This window comes from Castor canadensis, chromosome 4, assembly GCF_047511655.1.
Source record: "Castor canadensis chromosome 4, mCasCan1.hap1v2, whole genome shotgun sequence".
Classification (NCBI taxonomy): Eukaryota; Metazoa; Chordata; class Mammalia; order Rodentia; family Castoridae; genus Castor; species Castor canadensis.
Genome location: NC_133389.1, coordinates 155683082 through 155706219, shown reverse-complemented (window position 1 = coordinate 155706219; position 23138 = coordinate 155683082). Strand labels below are relative to the sequence as shown.

The 23138-nt window shown below is 38.3% G+C and overlaps 1 protein-coding gene and 1 non-coding gene across 10 annotated transcripts in view; one reads left to right on the top strand and one right to left on the bottom strand.

The window, feature by feature from the left end:
• Ino80d (INO80 complex subunit D) overlaps nt 1–23138 on the top strand; it is a 72267-nt gene that overhangs the window by 25990 nt on the left and 23139 nt on the right. For all 9 annotated transcript variants that reach the window (XM_020181149.2, XM_020181146.2, XM_074071542.1 and 6 more), the window contains 3 exons: nt 4309–4417; nt 15745–15969; nt 21532–21641. In XM_020181149.2, the coding sequence (XP_020036738.2) occupies nt 4309–4417; nt 15745–15969; nt 21532–21641 (444 nt within the window). The remainder of the gene's footprint in view (nt 1–4308; nt 4418–15744; nt 15970–21531; nt 21642–23138) is intronic.
• LOC141422813 (U6 spliceosomal RNA) lies at nt 11789–11895 on the bottom strand. The gene has a single exon (XR_012447536.1). It is a non-coding gene; the product is annotated as a U6 spliceosomal RNA (small nuclear RNA).

Here is a 23138-nt window from a genome sequence, read left to right as displayed (position 1 = left end):
CAGGCTTCACTTAAAACAGTCCCACATCATCCGTTCGTCTGTACAGCAGAGGGCTTTACATGTACTTCATATTTAGTCATGCCTAGTCTTTCTTTAATAGACAAGAACACTCTTATATAAGTGAAACTATCTCCCCCCCACCAGTCTCTCTCCTCCTCCCTCCGTCCCTCCTTCCTTGCTTTTCTTTTCAACACTGAGAGGCATGGTGTGAATAATACAGTGACTACAAGTGAAGCTTGGTGCTACCGCCTTGATTCGTGTTAAGGAGCTGGCAGAGTTACCTACCATTGCTTTTATACCTTTTGGTGTAAATGTCTACTCACTAGGGAGAGGTGGGAGAGGGAAGTAGAATGGTGGTGGGTGTAAAAAGTGGATATTAAAAAATGTTAACACAGTGAGAAAAGCAAATAATGTCATAGTGTTATTTTTAATAGTGTTATTTTGAAAAGTGTTAACCTACGGTACCTCCTGGGAAGATTTCAGGGACCCCTAGGGCTCGGTAGAGCATACTTTGATGACTGCTATTTTTGATTAATAATATAGTTGAATATTTGTTTGCATACTTTATGAACAAATACTTATTTCATATTTATTATTTTGTTCATCTGTTTTTATTGAAGTGTTTCTTTACTAATCGCTAAGAGCTTTTTATATGTGTTTCATATTTGTTCCAAAACTTCTCTCCTTCTCATTTGTTATTTGTTTCCAAATATCTATTACAGTCTACAGCCATACCACCCTGAATGCCCCCGATCTTGTCCAAATATCTACTACAAAGTTTTTTTTTTGGCTATGTAGCCCAGGCTGACCTTGAACTCTCAATCCTCCGGTCTCAACCCTATCAAGTCTGGGATTATAGATGTGAACCATCATTACTGGCATGATTTTAGAATTTAGAACTTACAAATTTTATATATTATCTTTATTATTATTATTCTTTTAGGATTTCTTCCTTTTGCGTTGGAGGTTTTTTGTTTGTTTCCTTGTTTGGTCCTTTCTTCATTCCAAGAGTATGTAAATATACTCACTCATATCCTTTTGGTTTTTTAATTTTTATCATTTACTTACCTGTCTGAAATTTTTAGGTGTTAATTTTGAGGCAGAAATTTTTTTTTTTTTTTTTTGGTTAGGTAGAACTTGGGTTTGAGACACTCTGCCAGCCCTTTTTTGTGTTGGATATTTTCCAGATAGGGTCTCTTGAGCTGTTTGCCCAGGCTGGTTTCTAATTGAAATCCTTCTGATCTCTACCTGAGTAGCTAGGATTACAGGTGTGAGCCACTGGTGCCTGGTTAACTATTTTTTTCTAAATGTTTGCCCCCGATTGTACCATATATAGACCTATATAATCTACCACATTTTTATTTATAATTTCATTCATTTGTGGTTGTTGATTACCTTTTTGTTTTTGAAACTGAAATTTTATGTTGGGAGCTGATTTTTCTTTTTTTTTTTTTTTTTTTTTTTTTTAGGACAGGTTCAAGGCTGGCCTTGAACTCTTGGTCTTCCTGCCTTAGCCTTAGGCTGGAGTTCTAGGCATGTATCCCTACACCTGGCTTGGCCTTTTTAAGTCCAGTCATATTAGAGACTTAAAATTTCAGAACAAAGGTTATTTTGTAGAAATCAGAAATTTTAATGCATTCTTTTGATTAAGCATAGTCTGTATTTGTGGTCTGTATTCATTTTAGCAAGGAGTACTTAAACAAGAGTCAGTCTTGTAATTAGCTTTTACAGTCCTGTCTGAACTGGTTGTATCAGTTAGCTGCATTAGAACTGGTGATAATGATGCCAAGATCAAAGGTTTGCTTTATTGGATAGTTAATTTCATGGCAGGAGAAACACTTCCATCTTAGATCTTGACATTTTAAAAGAAAATATAGCTGTCTGAGTAGAAATTATTATTATTACTGCTATAGAAACAATTAAAAGATAACTTGTGTTTTAAAGGTGACTTAAGTATCATTTTTAAGGACCTTGCCTTTCAGCATATTGAAGTGCTTTAAGCACTTGTTTCTTGCTTTTGTTTTCCTCCCTACAAATTTGCCATTTTAATTGAAATTTTTAATTTTAATTAAGTTGTTAAGGTGACCCAACACTTTAAATGGTCATCTTGGAACTACATGTGAAGTTTCCTTATGCTAGTGGCAATATGTAATTTAACTTTAAGCATTTGTAACTTGCATTTCAGTTAACCTTTTCTTAATTTCCTTATTTGGCGCATGTAAACTCATTTGAACCCTGGAAGAAATCTGTGAGGTCTTTGGAAATATAACTGTCTAATTAGGACAGTCTTGATTTTTGAGGTCTTCAGAAGGAAGATACACATCAAATAATACCAGTTATCAAAGGGTCTAATAGGTTTCACAGGGGTCTGAGCGTGTTAAAGTTAAGTGGCGTGGCATACTGTTACAATACTTGAAGCAAGTAGCATCTTTTTATCAAGACCTCTTCAGGATATAAACATTTAAAAGGGGGAAACCTTTATGTCAGAAGCTAATTATTTTTTTCTTTTCTTTTTTTGTGAGATTGGGGTTGGAACACAGGGCTTTGTGCTTGCCAAGCAAGGTGCTGTACCTCTTGAGCCATACCTCTACTCCAGCTAATTATTATCTTATCATTAAAAATTATAGCATTTAAGTTGAGTGAGGTGACCCAAGTCTGTAATCCTAGCTACTTGGGAGGTAGAGCACAGTCCAAGGCCAGCCCCTTAAAAAAAATTCAAGAGACCCCCATCTCCATCAGTGACTGGGCCCAGTGGTATATCCATTGTCCCATCTACATGAGAAGTATAAATAGGAGGATTTCAGTATAGGCCACCTGGGCTTAAAGTGAGACTATCTCAAATAAAAGCTCATAATAGTAGCTAGTCAGAATGCAGAGATCAGGAGGCTCGAGGTTCAAAGCCAGCCTGGGAAAATAGGTCATGAGACCCTATCTTGAAAATATCCAATACAAAAAAAGACTGATGGAGTGGACCAAGTGGTAGAGTGCCTGCCTAGCAAGTGGGGAGATCCTTGAATTTAAACCCCATTACTGCCAAAAAGAAAAAAAATAAAAGAAAAAGAATTATTGCACTTAACAAAATAAGCATTGTTCGATACCATATTTCTACACATTCTCCTCTAAGCTTGTTTTGCAAAATGGAGTGCAAAATGTTGCAGCTTTTGTTTAAAAGAATTAAAAGAATCCCAAACCTCGTTAGTGATAGACACTGCCATCTCACCCCCTCTTCCCATGGGAATGACTGTAATGGATGAGCCCTTTCCTCCAGAGGTATTGGAGAGGGGATGGAGCATGTCTACCTTTGATATTTTATTCCAGGACCCCTTGTTGAAGTATAGAGTGTCTCCCTTGGTACCTTTTCCTTGCCTGAACTGCCTTTCTGACCCTCTTGGATTTGTTTTGCCGTCATTGTTTGTGTATGATGTTTTGATACTTGACAGGTTTCACCTTTTATGTGTCCTGGACTCTCTCTCTTTGCCTTGTGTTGTTTTTACTCCATTACTGAAGTGTCTGACAAAAGAAGTCCATCCTTGCCAGGAGCTGATGGCTCATGCCTATAATCCTAGTTGAAGTCAAGACCCCAACTTCAAAATAACCACAGCAAAATGGGCTGGAAGTGTGGCGTAAGTGGTAGAACACCTTGCTTTGCAAGCATGAAGTCCTGAGTTCAACCCTCAGTCCCACCCAAAAATAAATAAGTAAAGAAAGAAAGAAAGAAAGAGGTTCATTCTTGTAACATAGCATATGTCCTTCTTGTTATAAGGCCATCTAATCTGTCTGTTTATTTATTGATTGATTGATTGGTTGATTGTGGTACCAGGGGTTGAACTCAGGGCCTCCTGCTTTGCTAGGCAGGTGCTCTACCACTTGAGCCATACCTCCAGTCATTTTTCATGTAGTTATTTTTGCGATAGGGTCTCGCTCTATGCCTGAGCTGGCCTGGATCACAATCCTCTTCATTTATTCTTCTTTATGTAGCTGGAATGGCAGGTGTTTACCACAGTGTTCAGCTTTTTGCCCAGGCTGGCCTCAAACCTTGATCCTCCTGCTCTTTGCCTCCCAAGTAGCTAGGATTATAGGTGTGAGCCATTGCACCCCACTGGCTCTTTATAAGGCCATCTTTTTAAAACCTGAGTGTATGTCATACATTGTTTTTGTAAGAATAGAGATGTGATTTATCAGGAGGCATTTATTCATAATACAATAGTACTTGCTGTGGGGTTGGCTTATGTATTTTGAATAGCTTTTTAATCTAAATTTTAAATAAAAGTAAAATTTTCCTAACTTGCAATATCCCATCTGCCATAGGGTTGGACTGGTCTGAAGAAAGCGGAGAAGAACTGGAGGACTCAGAGCAGGCCTCACCATATCAGGTTGCATGGTCCATCCGAGAAACCCTCAGATACGAAAGAAACATGTAAGCCTTTCTTTTGAGTTTTTCCCTTAGATTTGTAGCAGATAAACTTTTTCCTATTGATGCTAATATTTTTATTTTGCTGGGTCTAGTTTTATTATAATAAAGGTAAATTAGATTCCATTTGTGAAGAAATGAACCCTGTTGTTTGAACAAAGCTAATTTTCTTGGTAAGTTTGTTTCTACACCTTTCCCATTCACCACTGAAGGAACCAATATAATAGACTTTAGAGTTGAAAGGGACCGTAGAGATTACTGAATCAATGTCCTCATCTTTCAGAGAAGGAAAGCAGGTTAGGGAACTTGCCCATGGTAAGTTTGCAGGCTACTTGGGAGTCCCACTGTATGCTTCTTTGGCCCTATCCCTTCAGTAGCTAGAAATAATACATTTTACCTTACCTGTCTTCTGCAACATCAATCCATTTTTTAATATTTCTGCTGTGCTGAAATGTTTATAAGTTAAATCTCCTTTAGGAGTTCTACCTGCCTTTTTCAGAATGGAGTTTCAGTATTCAGATAGCCCTCTTAAATGTTTTTCCAAATTTTCCTGGGAAGATGTTTGTGTAAGGTTATAGTATATTAGTGCACATTTTCTTCAGTAAGAAATAGTGAGACAACTTTTCTTTTAGGTGGCTGCTTTAGCAATGTAGGAATTCACTTGCTGCAGCGTAATAAAATCAAGAGAAGTCCTTATGTTGGAGGCCAGAAGATGACTCAGACTTGGCTCTTTATTCATTTAAGCAATGATGCCCAGCAAGATAGAGGAGAGACCACTTCTCTGCTCCAGGCACCCTCTAGAAATTCATAGTATCACCATATGGATTTACAATTTAGGCTATGGTTCTTGAATTCGTAGGATTAAAAGTGTCATTTGTGGGCTGGTAGAGTGGCTCAAGTGGTAGAATGCCTGCCTAGCAAGCTTGAGGCCCTGAGTTCAAACCCCAGTACTGCAAAAACAAAACAAAACATAAAAGTGTAATTTGTTAATATACCAGAAGATGATTAGGCTTAGAAAACTCATTCTCTAGAAACTAATCTATAAATTAAAACTATAAGAGAAGCAAGTTATAATCAGAAATTTACATGGAAAAAAAGAAATTTACTTGGGCATGGAATTAGAGCAAAGAAAGGCGGATTTAATTTTACACACACATACATACAAACACACACACATACAAACACACACACACTTTTGTTGTTTACACTTAAGACCATCCTCAGTTTTCTTCATCTGTAGCAGTTTTCTCCCTTGGCCACTCTACCTTGTCTACCATGGTAGTCGACTTTCCTGGTTCTTCTTTTCCTTCAGTTTATTTTTCTTCTCTTTTACAAGTAATTCTCTTCTTGCCTGGCTATAGGTTCCTCCCCCTTGGTTCATTCATTTTTCAGCTTACTCTTGTTGGACTCTTAGGTGCTAGTCTTGGAGTACGCTATGTTTCTTCAGTTGGGTGGATCTGAGATTCAGCTGGTTTACCATCCCTTACGCCTACAACACATCTGTATGTGCTTCCCTGCCCTCTCCTAGGAAACCTTGTTCTGTGTTTTAAACTATCCATGGAAATCTTTATTTCCGATTTTTTATTGCAGCCACCTACCTTTAATGTACCTTACTGTGTTTAAATGTAAAAGAACATGGAGAGCTGTAGAAGATTGGCCCTACTTAGCCTGTACATTATATCTTCCAGAATGTTTTGCCATTTAAAATTACTCATTGATTTTATTGAGTTTTTGGAAGAAAAAGGCTGTGCATTGAACCCAAGATCCTGTATGTGTTGAGCATATACTCTGCCACTGAGCTATACTCCCAGCCGTGTTGTGTTATGTGTATGTGTATTTAATTTGTAGTGTTCAGATCATTTAAATTTAGTGTGATCATTGATATTTTTGTGTTTAAATCTAATATGGTAGTTCTTTAAATTCTTATTTTAACTAACCAGTGAAGCCATTTGGTGGTGTGGGCTTTTTTTTCTTTGTGGGAAGTTTTTTGTTACTAATATAGTCTCTTGTTTTAAATTTATTTACATTTTCATTTTCTTTTTCAGTTAAATTCAGAAGCTTCTGTCTATCTACAAACTTGTCTATTTCATCTTCATTATCTAATTTATTGATGCCTTTTTTTTCTTTTGGCAGTACTGAGGGTCAAACCCAGGTCCTTGCACATTCCAGGCAGGCACTGGTTTTGAACTTGTGATTCTCCTTCCTTAGTCTCCCAAGTAGCTGAGGCTACAGGCATCTACTTACCATCCCCAGCTATATTGCCGTACTTTTCAAAATTAATATTCCTTATAGTCTTTTTTCTTTTCTTTTGGTACTGGGGTAGCAGGCACTATACCACTTGAGCCACTCCTCCAGCCTTGTTTTTTTTTTGTGTGTGTGTGTTGGGTATTTTTTTGAGATAGGGTCTCTTAAATTATTTGCCTGGGCTGACTTTGAACAGAGATCTTCTTGATCTCTGCCTTCTGAATAGCTAGGATTACAGGAGTGAGCCACCAGCACCTGGCTTTTTTTCTTTTCTTTAACATAGGTAGATCAAATCTACTTTTTCATTCCTAATTTTTTTAGTCCTAATTCCCCCCCCATCTAGCTTGAAATTTTGTTTATCATTTCTGAGAACCAATGTCTGTATCACTGATTTTTTTTGCTACCATAGTTTCTTTTTTTTTTTTTCATGTATTTATTTCTTCTGTTTTTTTCTAGTTTTTTTTTTGGGGGGGGTTGTGTGTGTATGTGTGCATGTATGTGAACTGGCGTTTGAACTTAGGGCTTCTCACTTGCAAATTAGGCGCTCTGTTGCTTGAGCCATACCACCTAGTTTCTTAAATTATAGAATGGTTTGGCATCTTTCTTTTTAAACATAGATGTTTAGAGCTGAAGAGGATGAAGTTTCTTGATAAACTTCATCAGTAAGTTATGGTATCTGTGCTTCATTTTTGGTTATCTCAAAATATTTTACTTTTATTTTTGTATTTGGAGCTTTCTCACCTTACTCTTTTTTTCTTTCTTCTTTTGGCAGCACTGGGGTTTGAACTCAGGGCCTCGCACTTGCTAGGCAGCCACTCTTACCACTCAAGCCATTTTTACTAATTTGAGCCACTCTGCCTGCTGTATTTTTTTGCGGTACTGGGATTTAAACTCAGGGCCTACGCTTTGAGTCACTCTACCAGCCCTTTTTTGTGATTTTGTTGTTGTTGTTGTTTGAGGTAGGGTCTCTTGAACTGTTTGCCCAGGTTGTTTTTGTACCATGATCCTCCTGATCTCTGCCTCCTGTGTAGCTAGGATTATAGGCGTGAGCCACTGGCACTTGGCATATTTTGGGTTTTTTGATCCACAGCCTTGCCATGTGGCTAAGGCAGGTCTTGAACTCAGTGTGTAGCCCAGGTTGGGCTCAAACTCTTGATCCTCCTGCCTAGTCTCCCAAGTACTAGGATTACAGGCATGCATCACCATACCCAGCTCTTATTTTCTTTGTGATTTATATTTTTGGCCCATTGATTATATAGGAGTATGCTTAATTACATATTTATAAATTTCTCAAATTTCATTCTTTTTGAGCGGATCAATATTTTTATGGTAAATACACATAACAAAATCCACAATTTTAACTTTTATAAAGGGTATAGCTTATAGGCATTTAGTACATTCATAATATTGTGTAATCATCACTATATGTAGTTCCAGAACCTTTTCATCTTCCCAAAAGGAAACCTCATACCCATGAAGTATTCATTAGTCATTCTTCATTATCTTTTTTCCTGACCTCATCAACCACAGATCTGTTTTCTTTGTCTATAGATGTATTGGTTCTTGCTATTAAATAAATGGAATTGTACAGTATATGGCCTTTTGATGTATAGTTTATCCTTTTTTTTTTTTGCTTTTATTTTGAGATAGTGTCTTGCCCAGGCTAGCCTTGAACTTGAGATCCTCATGATGCCTTAGCCCCTTGAGTGCTGTGATTATAGGTGTGCATCACTGTGCCCAAACTGAGGTATATTTTGTCTTACATTAATATATCTACTTTCATACTTTCACTGTTGCTGTTTGCATATCAATCCTTTCTATCTATTTACTTTCAGTCTATTTGTGTCTGTTTCCCAACTGCAACAAGGAGCATACTCCAGATGAGTATTCAGTTTTACAAGAGGTTTGTTTTCTGAAGTGTTTGTACCATTTTACACTCCTACCAGAGCATATGAGCATTTTCATTGCTCAATATCCTTTCCAACATTTGGAGGTATCAGTTGTTTAGTTTTAGGTATTTATCTTAGTTTGTTTTCTGTTGACTGACTGAATTATAATGAATGAGGTTTATTTTTGCATACATTTCTGGAGGCTGCTGCTGGCAATCTGCTTGCCTTTTGGTGAGAGCCACATGTGTGTCATACCATGGCAGAAGAGCAGGTGGACACTGCAGAGGAAACACAACCCGACGAGTGGTCTTGCTTTGTAACTACCACCTCTCACAGTAACCAGTCCAGTCCTGCAAGAATTAATACACCCTGAGAGGAAGACATTGTTCTCTTTTAAGGACCTAAAGACCTCCTAACTGCTCCACCTCCCTACACCTTGGCATTGAGATCAATGAATTAGGGAACACATTGAAACCATGAAACCCAGGGCCTCCCCCTGAGTGCTAGGCAAGCATTCTACCACTGCGCTGAACCCCTGGCCCTTCAAACCCTACTTGTTCTTATGAGGTGTGAAGTGGTATCTATCTCATTGCCATTTGACTCTGCATTTCTTTGATAATTGATGATGTTGCTCTCTTTTGCATAGACTTACTATTGGACATTCAAAATCTTTTTTTGAAAGTTTGCTTTTCTGGAAGTATGTCTTTTGACTCTTCTTCCCGCCCAGTGCTAGGGCTTGAAACCTGGGCCTCGTACTATTAAACTTCTACCCCAGCCCCACCTCCTTTTCGATACATCAGTAGATGGGATGAGCAGACATGTGATTAGGACTCTTGTTTTTTTTTGGCGGGGGGGGGCGGTTGAGGGAGAGGGAGGCTTGAACTCAGGGCCTCTTGCTAGGCAGGCATTCTACTACTTGAGCCATCTCACCAGCCTTTGATCAAACTCACCCTTTGTATTACTCTTTCTTAATCTCTTCCCCCTCCCTCTTACGGATATCTCTTGATGAGTGCAAGGTTTGAATATTAGAAAGTCTTAATTTACTGCATTTCTTTTTTATGGTTAATACTTTCTGTGTACTGTTTTTAAATGTCTTTGACTATTCAAAAGTTGTAAGAATTTTTCTCCTTTTGAGAAAAATTTAGGAACTTAGTAGGCTTAACTTTAGGTTTAAAGTTTGGATCTGTGAGCCAAGCATGATGGTCTATAACTGTAATCCTAGCACTCAGGAGACTGAGGTGAGGATTGCAAGTTCAAGGGCAGTCTGGGCTACATAATAAGACCCTGTCTTCAAAAAAAAACAATTAGATCTTTGGCTCATGTCATCTAACTTTTTCACATGGTGTGGTTGGGGTCAAGAGTCATCTTTCACTTCCCATTCATTTTGCCTTGGTATGTTTGTGTGACCACATTGGTGTATTAACTTATTTTTGAACTTTCTATTCTGTTCCATTGGATAATTTTTTAAAAACTTTTAGGCTACTTCTAGACTTAATTACTTAATTTCTGTGGTTATAGAGTAAGTCTAGAAATTCAGAGATTTCAGCCTTGCAACTTATTTCTTTTTTCACAATTTTTTTGGGGGTGATGAGGCTCCAAATATTTATCAGGAGATTATTGCTAGTATTTGCTAGTAGTTTGTTGTTAGTTGACTTACAATCATCAATACAAATGGCAATTTAACAAGAAATTTTTTTGAGACAGGGTATAACCCAGACTTGCCACTTACTGGCTATCCTCTTGCCTCAGCTTTCTGAGTGTAGAATTACATGTATGCATCCCCGTGCCTAGTATATACTGCAGTTTTGATAAATTTATTTAGTACTTATAGATTTCTTTGTCTTCAAACATTTATTATTTCTTTATGATGGAAACCTTCAAAATCCTGTCTTCTAGCTTTGTGAGATATGGATTTGATTATCTCTAGTCATGGTATTGCACAGCACAGCACCAGAACTTCTGGCTCCTGTATAACTGCAACATGGGAGCTGTTGATCAGCCTTTCCCTGTCCTTCCTTCTCCTGTACTCTCCCCACGTCTAGAGTTACTTTGACCTTACTTACAGATTTTTTTTTTTTTGATAAACTTTACAATTTTTTTTTTTTTTCTGGTGGGACTGGGGTTTGAACTTAGGACTTCACACTTGCAAAGCAGGTACTCTACTGCTTGAGCCACACTGCTAGTCCATTTAGATCTGGTTATTTTGGGTATGGGGTTTTGTGAACTATTTGTCCTTAAACTACAGTCTTCCTGATCTCAGCCTCCCAAGTAGTTTGGATTATAGGCATGAGTCATAGGTGCCTGATTTTTTTTTTTTTTTTTGGTGGACCTGGTTTTAACTCAGGGCTTTGCACTTGCAAAGCAGGTGCTCTACCACTTGAGCCACAACTGCAGTCATGATTTTCTTTGTAAACAATTACGTCATTTGCAAGTATGGCAGTTTTACTTCCCTTTTTATTGTATCTGGCCTAATTGTACCAACTACAATCTTCAGTAAAATATTGAATAGAACTAGTGAAGATGGACATGATTTGGGGTAAAATTTATATGGAATTTTCACTTAAAATACTTTTCTTAAGGACTGAAGGCATGGTTTGAGTGGCGGAGCACCTGCCCAGAAAGCACAAATCCCCTGAATTCAAACCCTAGTATAGTCCCCCCAACACATATCTGTATGTTGTATTTATAGGGGTTCCCTTTATTTTCTTTTCTGGTCTACTTTACCATTCTTGTTAGTTTTTTTTTTTTTTTATTGCTTTTTTATCTTTGCAAATCCATCCTTTATATATCTCATACGTAACAAATTTATATTCATAATTCCAACCTTTGGAGTCCTCGCAAGTCTAAATATGTCATTTATTCAATTTTTCTTTTTGTCATGCAAAGTGGCTTACTTCCTCATTTGCATAATACATTTCGCTTTGTAGGTCTGGACTTCTGGATCTAAGTTTCAGCTATTTCATTTTTTTACAACCAAACTGTATCAGCACTTTGTTTCAGCCAATGCCCTGATAGCAGTCCATTTCCCTCCTTTTGTTCCCTGTGTCCAACTTTAGCTTCAGTTCTGAGTTATTTCTGTTATTATTTATTTCTTTTTTTGACCAAGCCGTTTGGGAAGAAATTTCCTTCACTTCTTTTGAGGCCAATGATGCAACCATAGGTGAGTAGCACACAACAAGCAAGTGTGGTAGTTGCTTTAGAGTGGCAGGTTCCCTTGGAGTATCTAAACTTTTTTTTTTTTTTTTTTTTTATGGAACGCTTCACGAATTTGCATGTTATCTTCGCGCAGGAGCCATGCTAATCTTCTCTGTATCGTTCCAATTTTAGTATATGTGCTGCTGAAGCAAGCACTCTAAACTGTTGTTGTTTCACCTATTACCTCTATATGAAAAACTCTCAAAGCCTTTTCTTCAGTCTGACTATTCCTGTTTTTTGAGGCAGGGTCTCTTTATGTAGCCCAAGCTGGCCTTGAGCGCTTCATCTTCCTGCCTCTGCCTCCTGAGTGCTGACAGGTGTGCACTACCACTTCTGGCTTCTGATCATTCTTTCTAGTTTGATCTGCCTGTTGATATTTTTCATCAAGTATTCTGTCACTACTTTGGATTCAGCATTTCTAGAATTAAATTACTTTCTTAGTTCTTTCTGATTTCCCTATTTTTATGAGTGGTGTAACTATTTTGCTATTTTGTTGTCTTGAAATTTGAATTTTATTTGGAAAATTTCATGTTATGCCTTGAGATTATAGAATGTCAAATTTGGAATTTGTTGCTCGGTATTTGGGTTTTCAGTAACTTTTGTTATCTAGTAATAGCTGTACTTATTGTGATTTCGCAGATATTTTCATTCTCTTCTCTGTGGGAAACAGGCAGACTAGCTATATTTCTCACCTCACAGATGAGGAAAGTTGAAGAACACTAGTGATACAACGCCCTTGGTGCCAGGCCCTGTCACTGATAGTGAATGATTGGGAACTGGTCTCTCTCCAGTTCACCACTCTGAGTACACAGCAACTAGTTTTCAAATGTTAATGTCACAGATCTTAGTGGGAAGCACCTTGATTTTCTTGATTAAGTTCATGCTAGTGATGGTCTGTGGGCCTGTGCCAGGAAGCAAACTGCTTATTATGAGTCTGTGACAGAATAAGTATGGAAATTATGAGTAAGGTTTAGAAACTTATAATTATGTAATGTGCCTTGCCATCTATTACGTCCTTGCACAGTTAGCTTGAGAGGAACTATCTAGTCCATCCTGCCCAAATTCTCATTTTCAAATAACAATTTTGACAAGTGATTATCTACCTAAGTTTGACTTTATCTCTTCTTCTTCTCCTCTTTCCTTTTCTATTAATGGTGCTTCCATTATCCTAGTTGTGCAGATTCAAGGCTGTTGAGTTATTTGTGACTTATTCTTCATATATAGTTGCCATTGAATTCTTTCCTGATAATGGTCCCTATATGTACTCTTCTTCTTGTTATCTCAGTGAGCTCTTTCTTTAATCACTCCCTTGTCTTTCGTTTGCGGTTGTTAACTCTAAAATCTGTTTTTCTCCCTTAAGTATACTCCAGTTTATCTTTTCTAACAGTTTTTGAATAGCTCCCTTTTTGGGGGTTGGATTGTAGCTCAGTGGTAGAGCACTTGCAGAGTAAGTTCCAGGCCTGGGTTCCATCCCAGCAGTGAGGAAAAAAACAGAAAAAAAGAAAATCCCTTTTGTCTGAAATGGGATTTATTATCTATTCTTACTGTAACTCCTTTTTTATAAATGGTACTAATGTCCTTCCCTAGTCTTTGCTGATGGAAACTGCTGAGCAGTTATTGTCCTTTCCATGCTCCTTTCCCAGTTGATAAAGTCTGTCTTTTCTACATGCATATTGCCTCTCATTCTGCATTCCTGCTGCTTCTACCTGGCATGAGTCCATATTATCTCCTACCTGTAGTTTGCTAATAGTTTTCTAATTGCTCTCTTCCCTCTCTTCCTGTGTTTATTCGCTAATCTGCTGACAGTGTGATCTTTTTCATCCACACCTCTAGAATTGTTACCTGTCTTCTTTAAAATGTACAAAGATTTCTGCATTGTCTGTGGAATAAAGGTTAAACTATTTTGCCTGGCACTTAAGTTTAGAAAGTTTACCTGTCATCACTCCTGTATATACACCATACCTTAGCCAAACCAAGCTACTCAATACTTGTATTTTGCAATTCTATCTCTTTATCTTGACTTGTAGTATTTTATATATCCTTTTTTCCCCTCATCTTTACCTTCTGCCCTTTCTTCAGGGTTCAGTTCTGTTGTCATCTCCTCTCCAGAGCCTTTCATCCAGCAGGTATCCTAGTGAACTTCCCCTTGTATTCAAAATATTTATAGTGCTTAATGACCCTGTTACAACTCCCAAGTGTAGATCTGCTATGAGACTTTGAGGAACAATTCAAACTAAAGATTCCTGAGCCCCAAGCCAGACACTAGTGGTTCACGACTGTAATCCTAACTACTCAGGAGGTAGACATCAGGAGGATCGAGATTCAAAGCCAGCTCAGGCAAATAGTTTGTGAGACCCTATCTTGAAAAACTCAACCCACATACCTCCCCCAAAAAAGATTCCCATCTCATAAAGACTCTAGGGGAGGTCCTGGGAATCTGAAATTTTAAAATGGTTGTAGGTATTTCTAATTTGAATTTAGATATTTGAATCATTGGCCTATCTGTCTCCCCTACCTCCCACAACCTTTGTTTTTAGATTCTATCCTGTTTTGAATTATTTAATTTTGGAATGTGTTTATTTTGCCTAAATTGTATTTCAAAATCTTTGAAACTTTGCTTTCCTATAATGCTGAACATAGTAGACACATAGTAGATGGGGTTTTTTTTTTTTGGCAGTACTGAAGTTTGCTAGGTTGGCGCTATACTACTTGAGCCATTCTGCCAGCCCAATAGTAGATGTTTTGACTAAATGAAAAGAAAGAAGTAAGATCCTTCAGTTTAACCAGGCACCAGTGACTTACACCTATAATCCTAGCCACTTGGGAGGATTGCAGTTCAAGGTCAGCCCAGGCAAATAGTGAGACCCCATCTCCAAACTAACCAGAGCAAAATGGACTGGAGGTGTGGCTCAAACAGTAGAGCATCTGCTTTGCAAACTCGAAGCTCTGAGTTCAAACCCAGTCCCACCCAAAAAAAAAAAAAAATCCTTCAGTTATAGTGTTTAAGGACATATTTCTAGGAGAGATTCTAAGTGGAAGTTTACAGAGTAGTCTGCTATAGACTATCCTGAAGGAGAGAGGAATAATATGTTAGAAAAAAGAAACCAGGCAATGATTTACAGAAGATTAGTAAGCTAATATATAGACTGTGGTATCACATTTGTGATATTTGCTTATGTTTTAATAGAAGAGGAAGAAGATAAGATAACATGGGTTAGTTTTCAAGTCATATACATTATTCCTAGCAATAAAAAATGAGAGAATGTTTGTTTCATAGGAAAGTGGACATTTAACTTTGTTGATGGTACAAAATGCTAACTAACCATACATAACCTGTTTCTTGTTAGTCTGGATGTACCCTCAACACCTTTTCTACTTAATACTTGAACAGATACCACCAATAAATCACATTAGCATGTGATGGGAAAACCTGTGTGCAACCTGTGCTCTGTGAAAGTTCCTTATAGGATGCCTTTATAGTGCAAACAAAAGAAACAATAGCAAAGTTAACGTAATCTGTACAATCACAGTGTTTAGCTAGGAAAGTGTGGTTAAAACTAGAATGTCGAAAGGGGCAGCTCTTAGGTAAGTATTGTCAGAACTTACTGATTTGCCTCTGGAATGACCCGCCTGTCTTTTATGAAAGGATAATGTGTGTTTTCCTCTGACTGCCATATCATTTACTCAGACTTTTGAATGAGATGTAGAAATGATCTTTCTCTCCAGGAATCTGTACCAGTTTAAAAGTTAGAAGGCCCTGGTACACCAAGCATCTAATGGTGACAGGCTAGGAAAGTTAAGCTTCCTAAAACCCTGGCTCGTCTCTGCTGCCTTGCTCTTAGTTGAAGTACAGCACTCATTTTTGGCTCATTGGGTCAGAGTCTCTTACACTCATATTGAGTATGTACTCCCACACCCAGAAGCTTTAAACCTGTGCATGCAACCACCGTCCTCATCCTTGTCTCCTTTCTAATGTGTGCTTTACCCTCTTCCTGCCCTTTCCAGGTCAGGTGACGATGATGCGGAGAGTAGGAGCTCCAGGGTGACCCAGCTTTGCACTTACTTTCAGCAGAAATACAAGCACCTCTGCCGCCTGGAGCGGGCAGAGTCTCGTCAAAAGAAATGCCGGCATACGTTTAGGAAGGCGCTGCTGCAGGCGGCCAGCAGGGAACCTGAGTGCACCGGCCAGCTGATGCAGGAGCTTCGGAGAGCTGCATGCAGCCGGACCAGGTGGGAGCCCTCTGCAGCCACTTCTCAGGGCCTTGTGTCAGTTTGCATTTATCAGATTCTTTGAGAGGATATTGAGGCACACTGTGAGATGACCACTTAAGCTCCAGATAGTTGAGCGTTGTATTTGGTTTTGTTGCTTAGAAAAAGTGCTATACAGGTGGAAAAAGAAGACTGCCACGAGCTAACAGTAAAATTAAAGCATTACTGAGTGTTTGCTACAGTTGGATTAGAATTTATTCATTGAAGATTTGAGAATGTTACCAGCAGCCATTTTTTTTGGAGACAGGGTCTCAGTGTAGCCCAGGCTTGCCTTAAACTCATGATCTTCCTACAGCCTTCTAAGTGCTGGGATTATAGCCATGTAACACCATGCCCAGCTGAGAATGTTACCTGTCTTAAAAAAAAAAAAGAAAAAGACAATGCTGGAAAATTTTTTGTTAGAGCTGGGGATATAGCTTAGTGGTAGAGCACTTGCCTAGCATGCAAAGGCTCTGGGTTTGATTCCTCAGCACTGCCAAAAAAATATTTGTGTGTATGCTATTTAGAAGTAACATTTGTAGTTGTTTTTTTTTTTTGCAGTCCTGGGGGTTGAACTCAGGACCTTCACCTTGAGCCATTCCACCAGACAGTTTTTTGTGAAGGGTCTCACAAACCATTTGCCTGGGCTGGTTTCGAACCGCTATCCTCCTGATCTTTGCCTCCTGATAGGATTACAGGCTTGAGCCACCAGTGCCTGGCTTATTTGTAGCTTTTAAATCAGAAAAATTTTTTAAAAAATATTTTATTTTTGTATTAAATTAAAATAGGTGTCTACTTATATTACATACTGGGGCTTGAACTCAAGGCCTCATGCTTGCTAAGCAGGTGCCCTACCACTTGAGCCTCTCACCAGTTATTTCTGAGATAAGACTTACTTTATGCCTGGGCTGCCATCGGCCAAGATCCACCCATTTATCCTTCCCTGTATAGCTGGGATGGTAGGCATGCCACCACACTTAGCCATTGCTTGAGATGGGGATCTCACAAACTTTTGTCCTGACTGACGTCTAACTGCAGTCCTCCTGATCTCTGCCTCCCCAGTTTCTAAGATTACAGGCTTGAGCCACTGTGCCTGGCCTCCATGTTTTTTCTTTTCATATGTGTATTACCCCGTAAATCATCTGTTTATTTTGTTACATTGAATTTCTTTTGGGGAAAAAAAAAATCGCTTCTGTTTTATTTATTTATGGCAGTACTGGGGTTTGAAGTCAGGGTCTTTCACTTGCTTATTAGGAAGGTGCTTTACCACTTAAGTCATGTCCTCCACCCTATATATTAATTTTTGAGACAGTCTTGTAATGTAGCTCAGGCTGGCCTCCTGCCTCAGGCTTCTTTTCAGGTATTGAGATTACAGGCATGTGCCATCATGCCTGGCTTTTAACTTTTTTTTTTTTTTTTGCCATACTAGGGTTTGAACTCAGTGTGTAGGTGCTTAATCATTTGAGCCACATCCCCAGCCCTAAATCATGACTTTTGAGACTGGGTCTTACTCATTTTGTAGTCTAAGCTGGCCTTGAACTGGAGTTCCTTCTGCCTCAGCCTTCTAAGTGTGAGAATTATAGGCTTGCACCACCACACCTGCCCTTTTTTTTTTCTTTTTGGTGGGACTGGGGTTTGAACTCAGGGCTTCATACTTGGCATAGGAGGTGTTCTTCTGCTTGAGCCACACCTCTAGTCCATTATGCTTTGGTTATTTTGGAGATTGGGTCCTTTAAACCATTTCTTCGGGCTGACCTTAAATTGAGATCTTCCTGATCTCATCCTCCCAAGTAGCCAGGACTATAGGTATGAGCCACTGGTGCTAAAATGTGACTTTTAGTGACTACGTAATTCAAGTGTTAGTCCTTAGCACATTTTTTATTTCATTTATGTATTCAAGCAAAACTGGATCTATACTGTTCCAACACATGTCAGCTAGGCATGGTGGTGCATGTTATTAATCCCAGCACTGGGGAGGCTGGGACAGTAGGGTCGTGAGTTTGAAGTCAGCCCGGGGTTTAGCAAGACCCTGCTTAAAAAAAAAAAAAAAATCACAAAACTGAAAGTTCTGTGTCCAATATTTATCATAGCTATTCTCTTATAGTTTTCTTTTTTTCTTTTGATGCTGGGAATGAGTTCAGGGCCTTGTGCTTGCTAGGTAAGTTCTCTACCACTTGAGCCATGCCCCCAATCTTTTCCTATGTTCTTAAAGGTTTTTCTTGAAAGCATGATTTATGATGTGTGCATAATATTCCATTGAATGAAAATCTGTATATTGGAAATGTGTTAGCTACTTTTTGATGCAGAAATTTTGGCATATTGCCATTTTGAAGCTTAGGTGGTAAAAATTTAAGTAGAATAATAGTTCTATTATAATTGTATAACAGTGTGTCATAATTTTCCCTTGGTCATTGGTAGCTTATTATATAGTACATTGTATTTCATGTTCACGAAAAATTAGTTATTAGTTGCATGATGACCTCTGTGTATTTGATATTTTTAGTATCAGTCCTATTTCTACAATAGACATTTAACCTTTTTTTTTGGTGGTATCAGGATTTGAACTCAGGGCCTTGTGCTTGCTAGGCAGGCACTCTACCACTTGAGCTATGCTCCCAGCCCCTACAATAGACATTTAAATTAATATTTTAGAAATTAAAACTTTAGTAGCTACCTTCAAATATCTGCCCTTTAAAATATAGTTTGTATGCAAGCTGAATAATGTTAAGGTATTCTTCCTTATCTAATAACTTTCTCATTCTTACTGTTAAGTAGAATAAGACAATGAGATAGCTTAAAATACATAAACCTAAATCTGAATATCTGGTAACCCACAATCCTACAGTGACTAGTTATTTGGGTATTGTTTGTAAGGAAACATGATTATGGGGGTTACTATGGTATACAAAAGGGAAGCCTGTGGCTGGGTGCCTTCCTCAAGTGGTGGAAGAGGTTTTGGTATAAAAAATGTCAAGGCTGGGCGTTTGGGACACTGCTGTAATCTCAGCACATGGGAGGCAGAGGTAAGAGTCAGGCTGGGATACATAGCGAGACCCTGTCTCTAGAACCCAAAAAATAAATAAATAAATAAATAAATTTTATTAATTCCTTTTATTTTGTTGGAATTATTTGGATGATAAAATACATCTAGGGCTGGAGGCATGGTGGAGAACCTGTCTAGCAAGTGCAAGGTCCTGAGTTTAAGCCCGAGTTACCCTCCCCCATCAAAGCAAAACAATATATATACACATATATGTAGATATATGTTATATATAATATAATATTGTATATGCAACATATAATATACATAAAATATGTAAGGATATTGAAATTCTGACTTTGTATTTATTTTCAGAGATAGATTAGAAAACTGGAACATAAGGTGATTTTTAAAAATGAAATCAGTGATTTCTGGGAAAATCTAGAAAGAAAATAACAAATTGTGTTGCACAGTAGGCTGAGTGGATAGCCAAGTAAGTTATTAAAGTGTTCTATCAAGATACAGAGCTGCATTCTGTTAAAATCTAGACCAAGAGCATTTGGGCTTAGCTGCCAAAATAGCAAAGATTTGTGTAGTTGAAATTATGTCTTCTTTTTGCAGGGCCATAAAGTTAATAGTGTTAACAGTTTTTTAGGGGCAGAGAGGCGGGGTCAGGGTTGAGGAGGAAAGACGGTGGGGGCAATGTAGCTAATGTACAATATAAATCTAATCAGAATTGTCACTATGAATCTCCCCTGTATAATGAATATATCCTAATAAAAAATTTATAAGATAAATTTTTTTAGGGTCAGAGTGTAAAAGTATGAAAGTATTTAGAATATAAATGATTTAATTCTGTAATGACTACTTTCCCACCTTTGTGACCCTCATGAATGTTGCAGAGCTCTTATAAAGCAAATTCTATGACAGCACTGGATTATCTGTTTGCATTATTGCTTTTCTATAAAAGTAATAATTATAAAAGAAGTATTGTTTTATTTAGATTTTATGTAAATTCATACAGAATTTAGATTCAGGATGACCTTCATCTAATTAGTGTAAGTCATTTCATTGAAACTTAGAAAATGGAAGAAATGGCTCAAGACTTTTTTTTTTTGGTGGGGGGGTACAGTACTGGGGTTTGAAGTCAGGGCCTTCACCTTGAGCCACTCCACTAGCCCTTTTTTTTGTGATGAGTTTTTTTGAGATAGGATCTCGTGAGTTGTTTGCCCGGGCTGGTTTAGAACTGTGATCCTCCTGATCTCTGCCTCCTGAGCAGTTAGGATTACAGGTGTGAGCCACTGGTGCCTGGCTTTAAGATTTTTTTTTTAGTTTCAGTGCCTTAGTGTGACTCAGTGCATTAAGGAAAAAAGTTTTTCCACACTCAGACATGAGTAAAGGCCTAATAGTTTGTAATGCTTTATAGAATTGTTACTGTTATTTTTGGAGCAATGTGAATGCATTGCCTATTTACAGAATTTAAAAATAAGTTAAAATATTTAAATATTAATTGAAGAAAATGTAGATAGCATTTAAATAATGAAATGTGGAGTTGTACACATAGTAGAAACTTTTAAAAGAAAGTCCAAAGTGAGTACATTTTGAAGGGTGAGAACATTTTGACCATTTCTGCTAATGTCCCCTGTCCCATTTGTAAAGCCAGGCTTTTTGCAGATTCACTGTTCAGCAGCCCTAGAGGACCACCTCCCTCCTAATGGTGTAGCTACCATTGAATGTGCACTATGTCTTGTGTCTTGCATCTTTCTGCTCACAACAATCCTGCCTGCTGACATGCTTATTGGCTGTACTTTACAAGTGAGAAAGTTGAGGCTGAGTGAGTCTTAAGTAACTTGTCACACAGCAAGTAAGAGGCAGAGATGAAATTCAGAACCAGGTCTGGCTGACTCTAGCTTCATGTTCTTCATACTTTTCTTTACTGCCTTTTTGTAAAGTAAAAAGATACCAAAAATCATGTGAAAAACAAAAACATGCCAGGTGTGGAGGCCCATGCCTGTAATCCCAGCACTTGGAAGGCTGAAGCAGAAGGATCATAAGTTCAAAAGTAGGCCAAGTGCCAGTGGCTCACATCTGTAATCCCAGCTATTCAGGAGGCAGAGATCAGGAGAGTCTTGGTTTGAAGCCATCCCTGGGCAGATAGTTTGCCAGACCTTCTCTCAAAAATACTCATCACAAAAAAGGGCTGTTGAAATAGCTCAAGGTATAGGTCCTGAGTTCCAGTACTGCAAAAAAAAAAAAAAAAAAAGGTTCAAAAGTAATATGAAGCCAGTCTTAGCTACATAGCAAGACTGTGTCTGAAAAGACCAAAACCAAAACAAAACAAAAACAGATATATTGATAACCTGTTTGTGATATAGTTGTTTCTTTGAATGTTGGTAGACCAGAAGAATAACACATTTGGTAATTGTAATAATTGCTTTTTTTAACTCATTTGCATTTTAATAGCTGTAGATACTATACATAGTTACAGTATGGGTGTGCCAGAGTATTACCTTGGATTGTTAGAGTATTTAAAGAGCATGAATTTTGTGTTTTTCCTTCCTTAGCATCAGGCGGACCAAGATGAGGGAGGTGGAGCCAGCAGCATGCAGTGGGACCGTGAAGGGTGAACAATGCACTAACAAAGTCCTTCCATTCACCAGACATTGTTTCCAACGTATCCTTTTAACTGAATTGAGCAGGCACTGGAAAAATATTAACTCATGTGGGCCTGTACATTGTGTGTGTGTGTGTGTGTGTGTGTGTGTGTGTGTGTGTGTGTGTGTGTGTGTGTGTGTGTGTGTGTGTGTCTGTCCGTCCGTCCCCAGGGCGTGCTAGGCAAGTGCTCTACCACTGAAGATTGCTGTACTTCATTTTTAAATCAAATGGTGATGTTTCTCTCTCTCTCTCTCTCTCTCTCTCTCTCTCTCTTTTGTGGTACTATGCTTTGAATTCAGGGCCACACACTTGCTAGGCAGGTAGCGCCACACTCGGAGCCCTTTTTGCTTTATTTTTTGAAGGGTCTCACATCTATGCCTGGGTTTTCTTGGACTTCAGTCCTTCTATTTATATGTCCCACAGAACTAGGATGACAGGTAACTCTCTTGGCTACCATATACAGCTTTTATTGATTGAGCTGGGGGGTCTCAAAAAACTTTTTGCTGGGACTGGCCTTAGTCCATGATCCTCCTCGTCTCCACCTTCCAAATAGCCAGAACTAGATTACTTATAGGTGTTAGCCACTGTGCTTGGCTTTTCTTTTTTTTTTTTTTGGAGACAGGGTCTTGCTTTGTAAACCAGGCTGGCCTTGAACTTGCAATCTTTCTGACTCAGCCTCCCAACTACTCAGTGCTGAGATTATGGGCATGCATCACTGCCTCCAGCTTCAAATCACATTATTTAAAACAGTCATATAGTTTTATAGTGTGCCTATTGCTGTAGAACTAATTTGCCTTTTATTGTGAGTACTTTACTGATTTGAAATAAAATAAAGGTAACAGACAATGCTGGCTAGGGATGAAGGTGTCTTGAGATACTATACCTGAGGAAAAGTCTATGTAATGAGCTTTAGGCTAGCCATGAACTCTTAGTGCTCTCACTCACTTTAATTAAATATTTAAAACCGAGTAGCATTTTAAAAATTTCTATATTTGTAATTATTTTTCTCCACACTCTGGGCTTGCTTTGTTTGTTTGAAACAGTGTTGCTATTTAGCCCAGGTTGGCCTTGAACTCTGAAGTCTCCTGATTTAACCTCCCAGGTGTTGGGATTATAGCTGTGTACCTCAGTACTTGGCTGTTTTATTTTTTTTTGAAACTGGATCTTAACCATACTGTTGAGGTTGGTTTCGAACTCATGGACTGAAGGGGTCTTCCTGTGTCAGCCTCCAGCAGCTGAGATTGTAGGCACACTAGCATACCTGGCTACTGTGCTCTGAGTTTTGCCCTTCTTTCTTTTCTTTGAGTTGTATTTTCAGTTTTTTCTGCAGCAGTTTGTACATAGTAATGGCTTTATAAATAACTGCAAACAGGGCCACGTTCTGGTGGCTTGTGTCTAAATGCTCTCTACTTGGAAGGCTGAGATCTGGAGGATCAAGGTTTGAGGCCAGCCTATGTAAATAGTTGAAGAGACTAAATCTCCAAAATAAACCAGAGCAAAATAGACTGTGGGAATG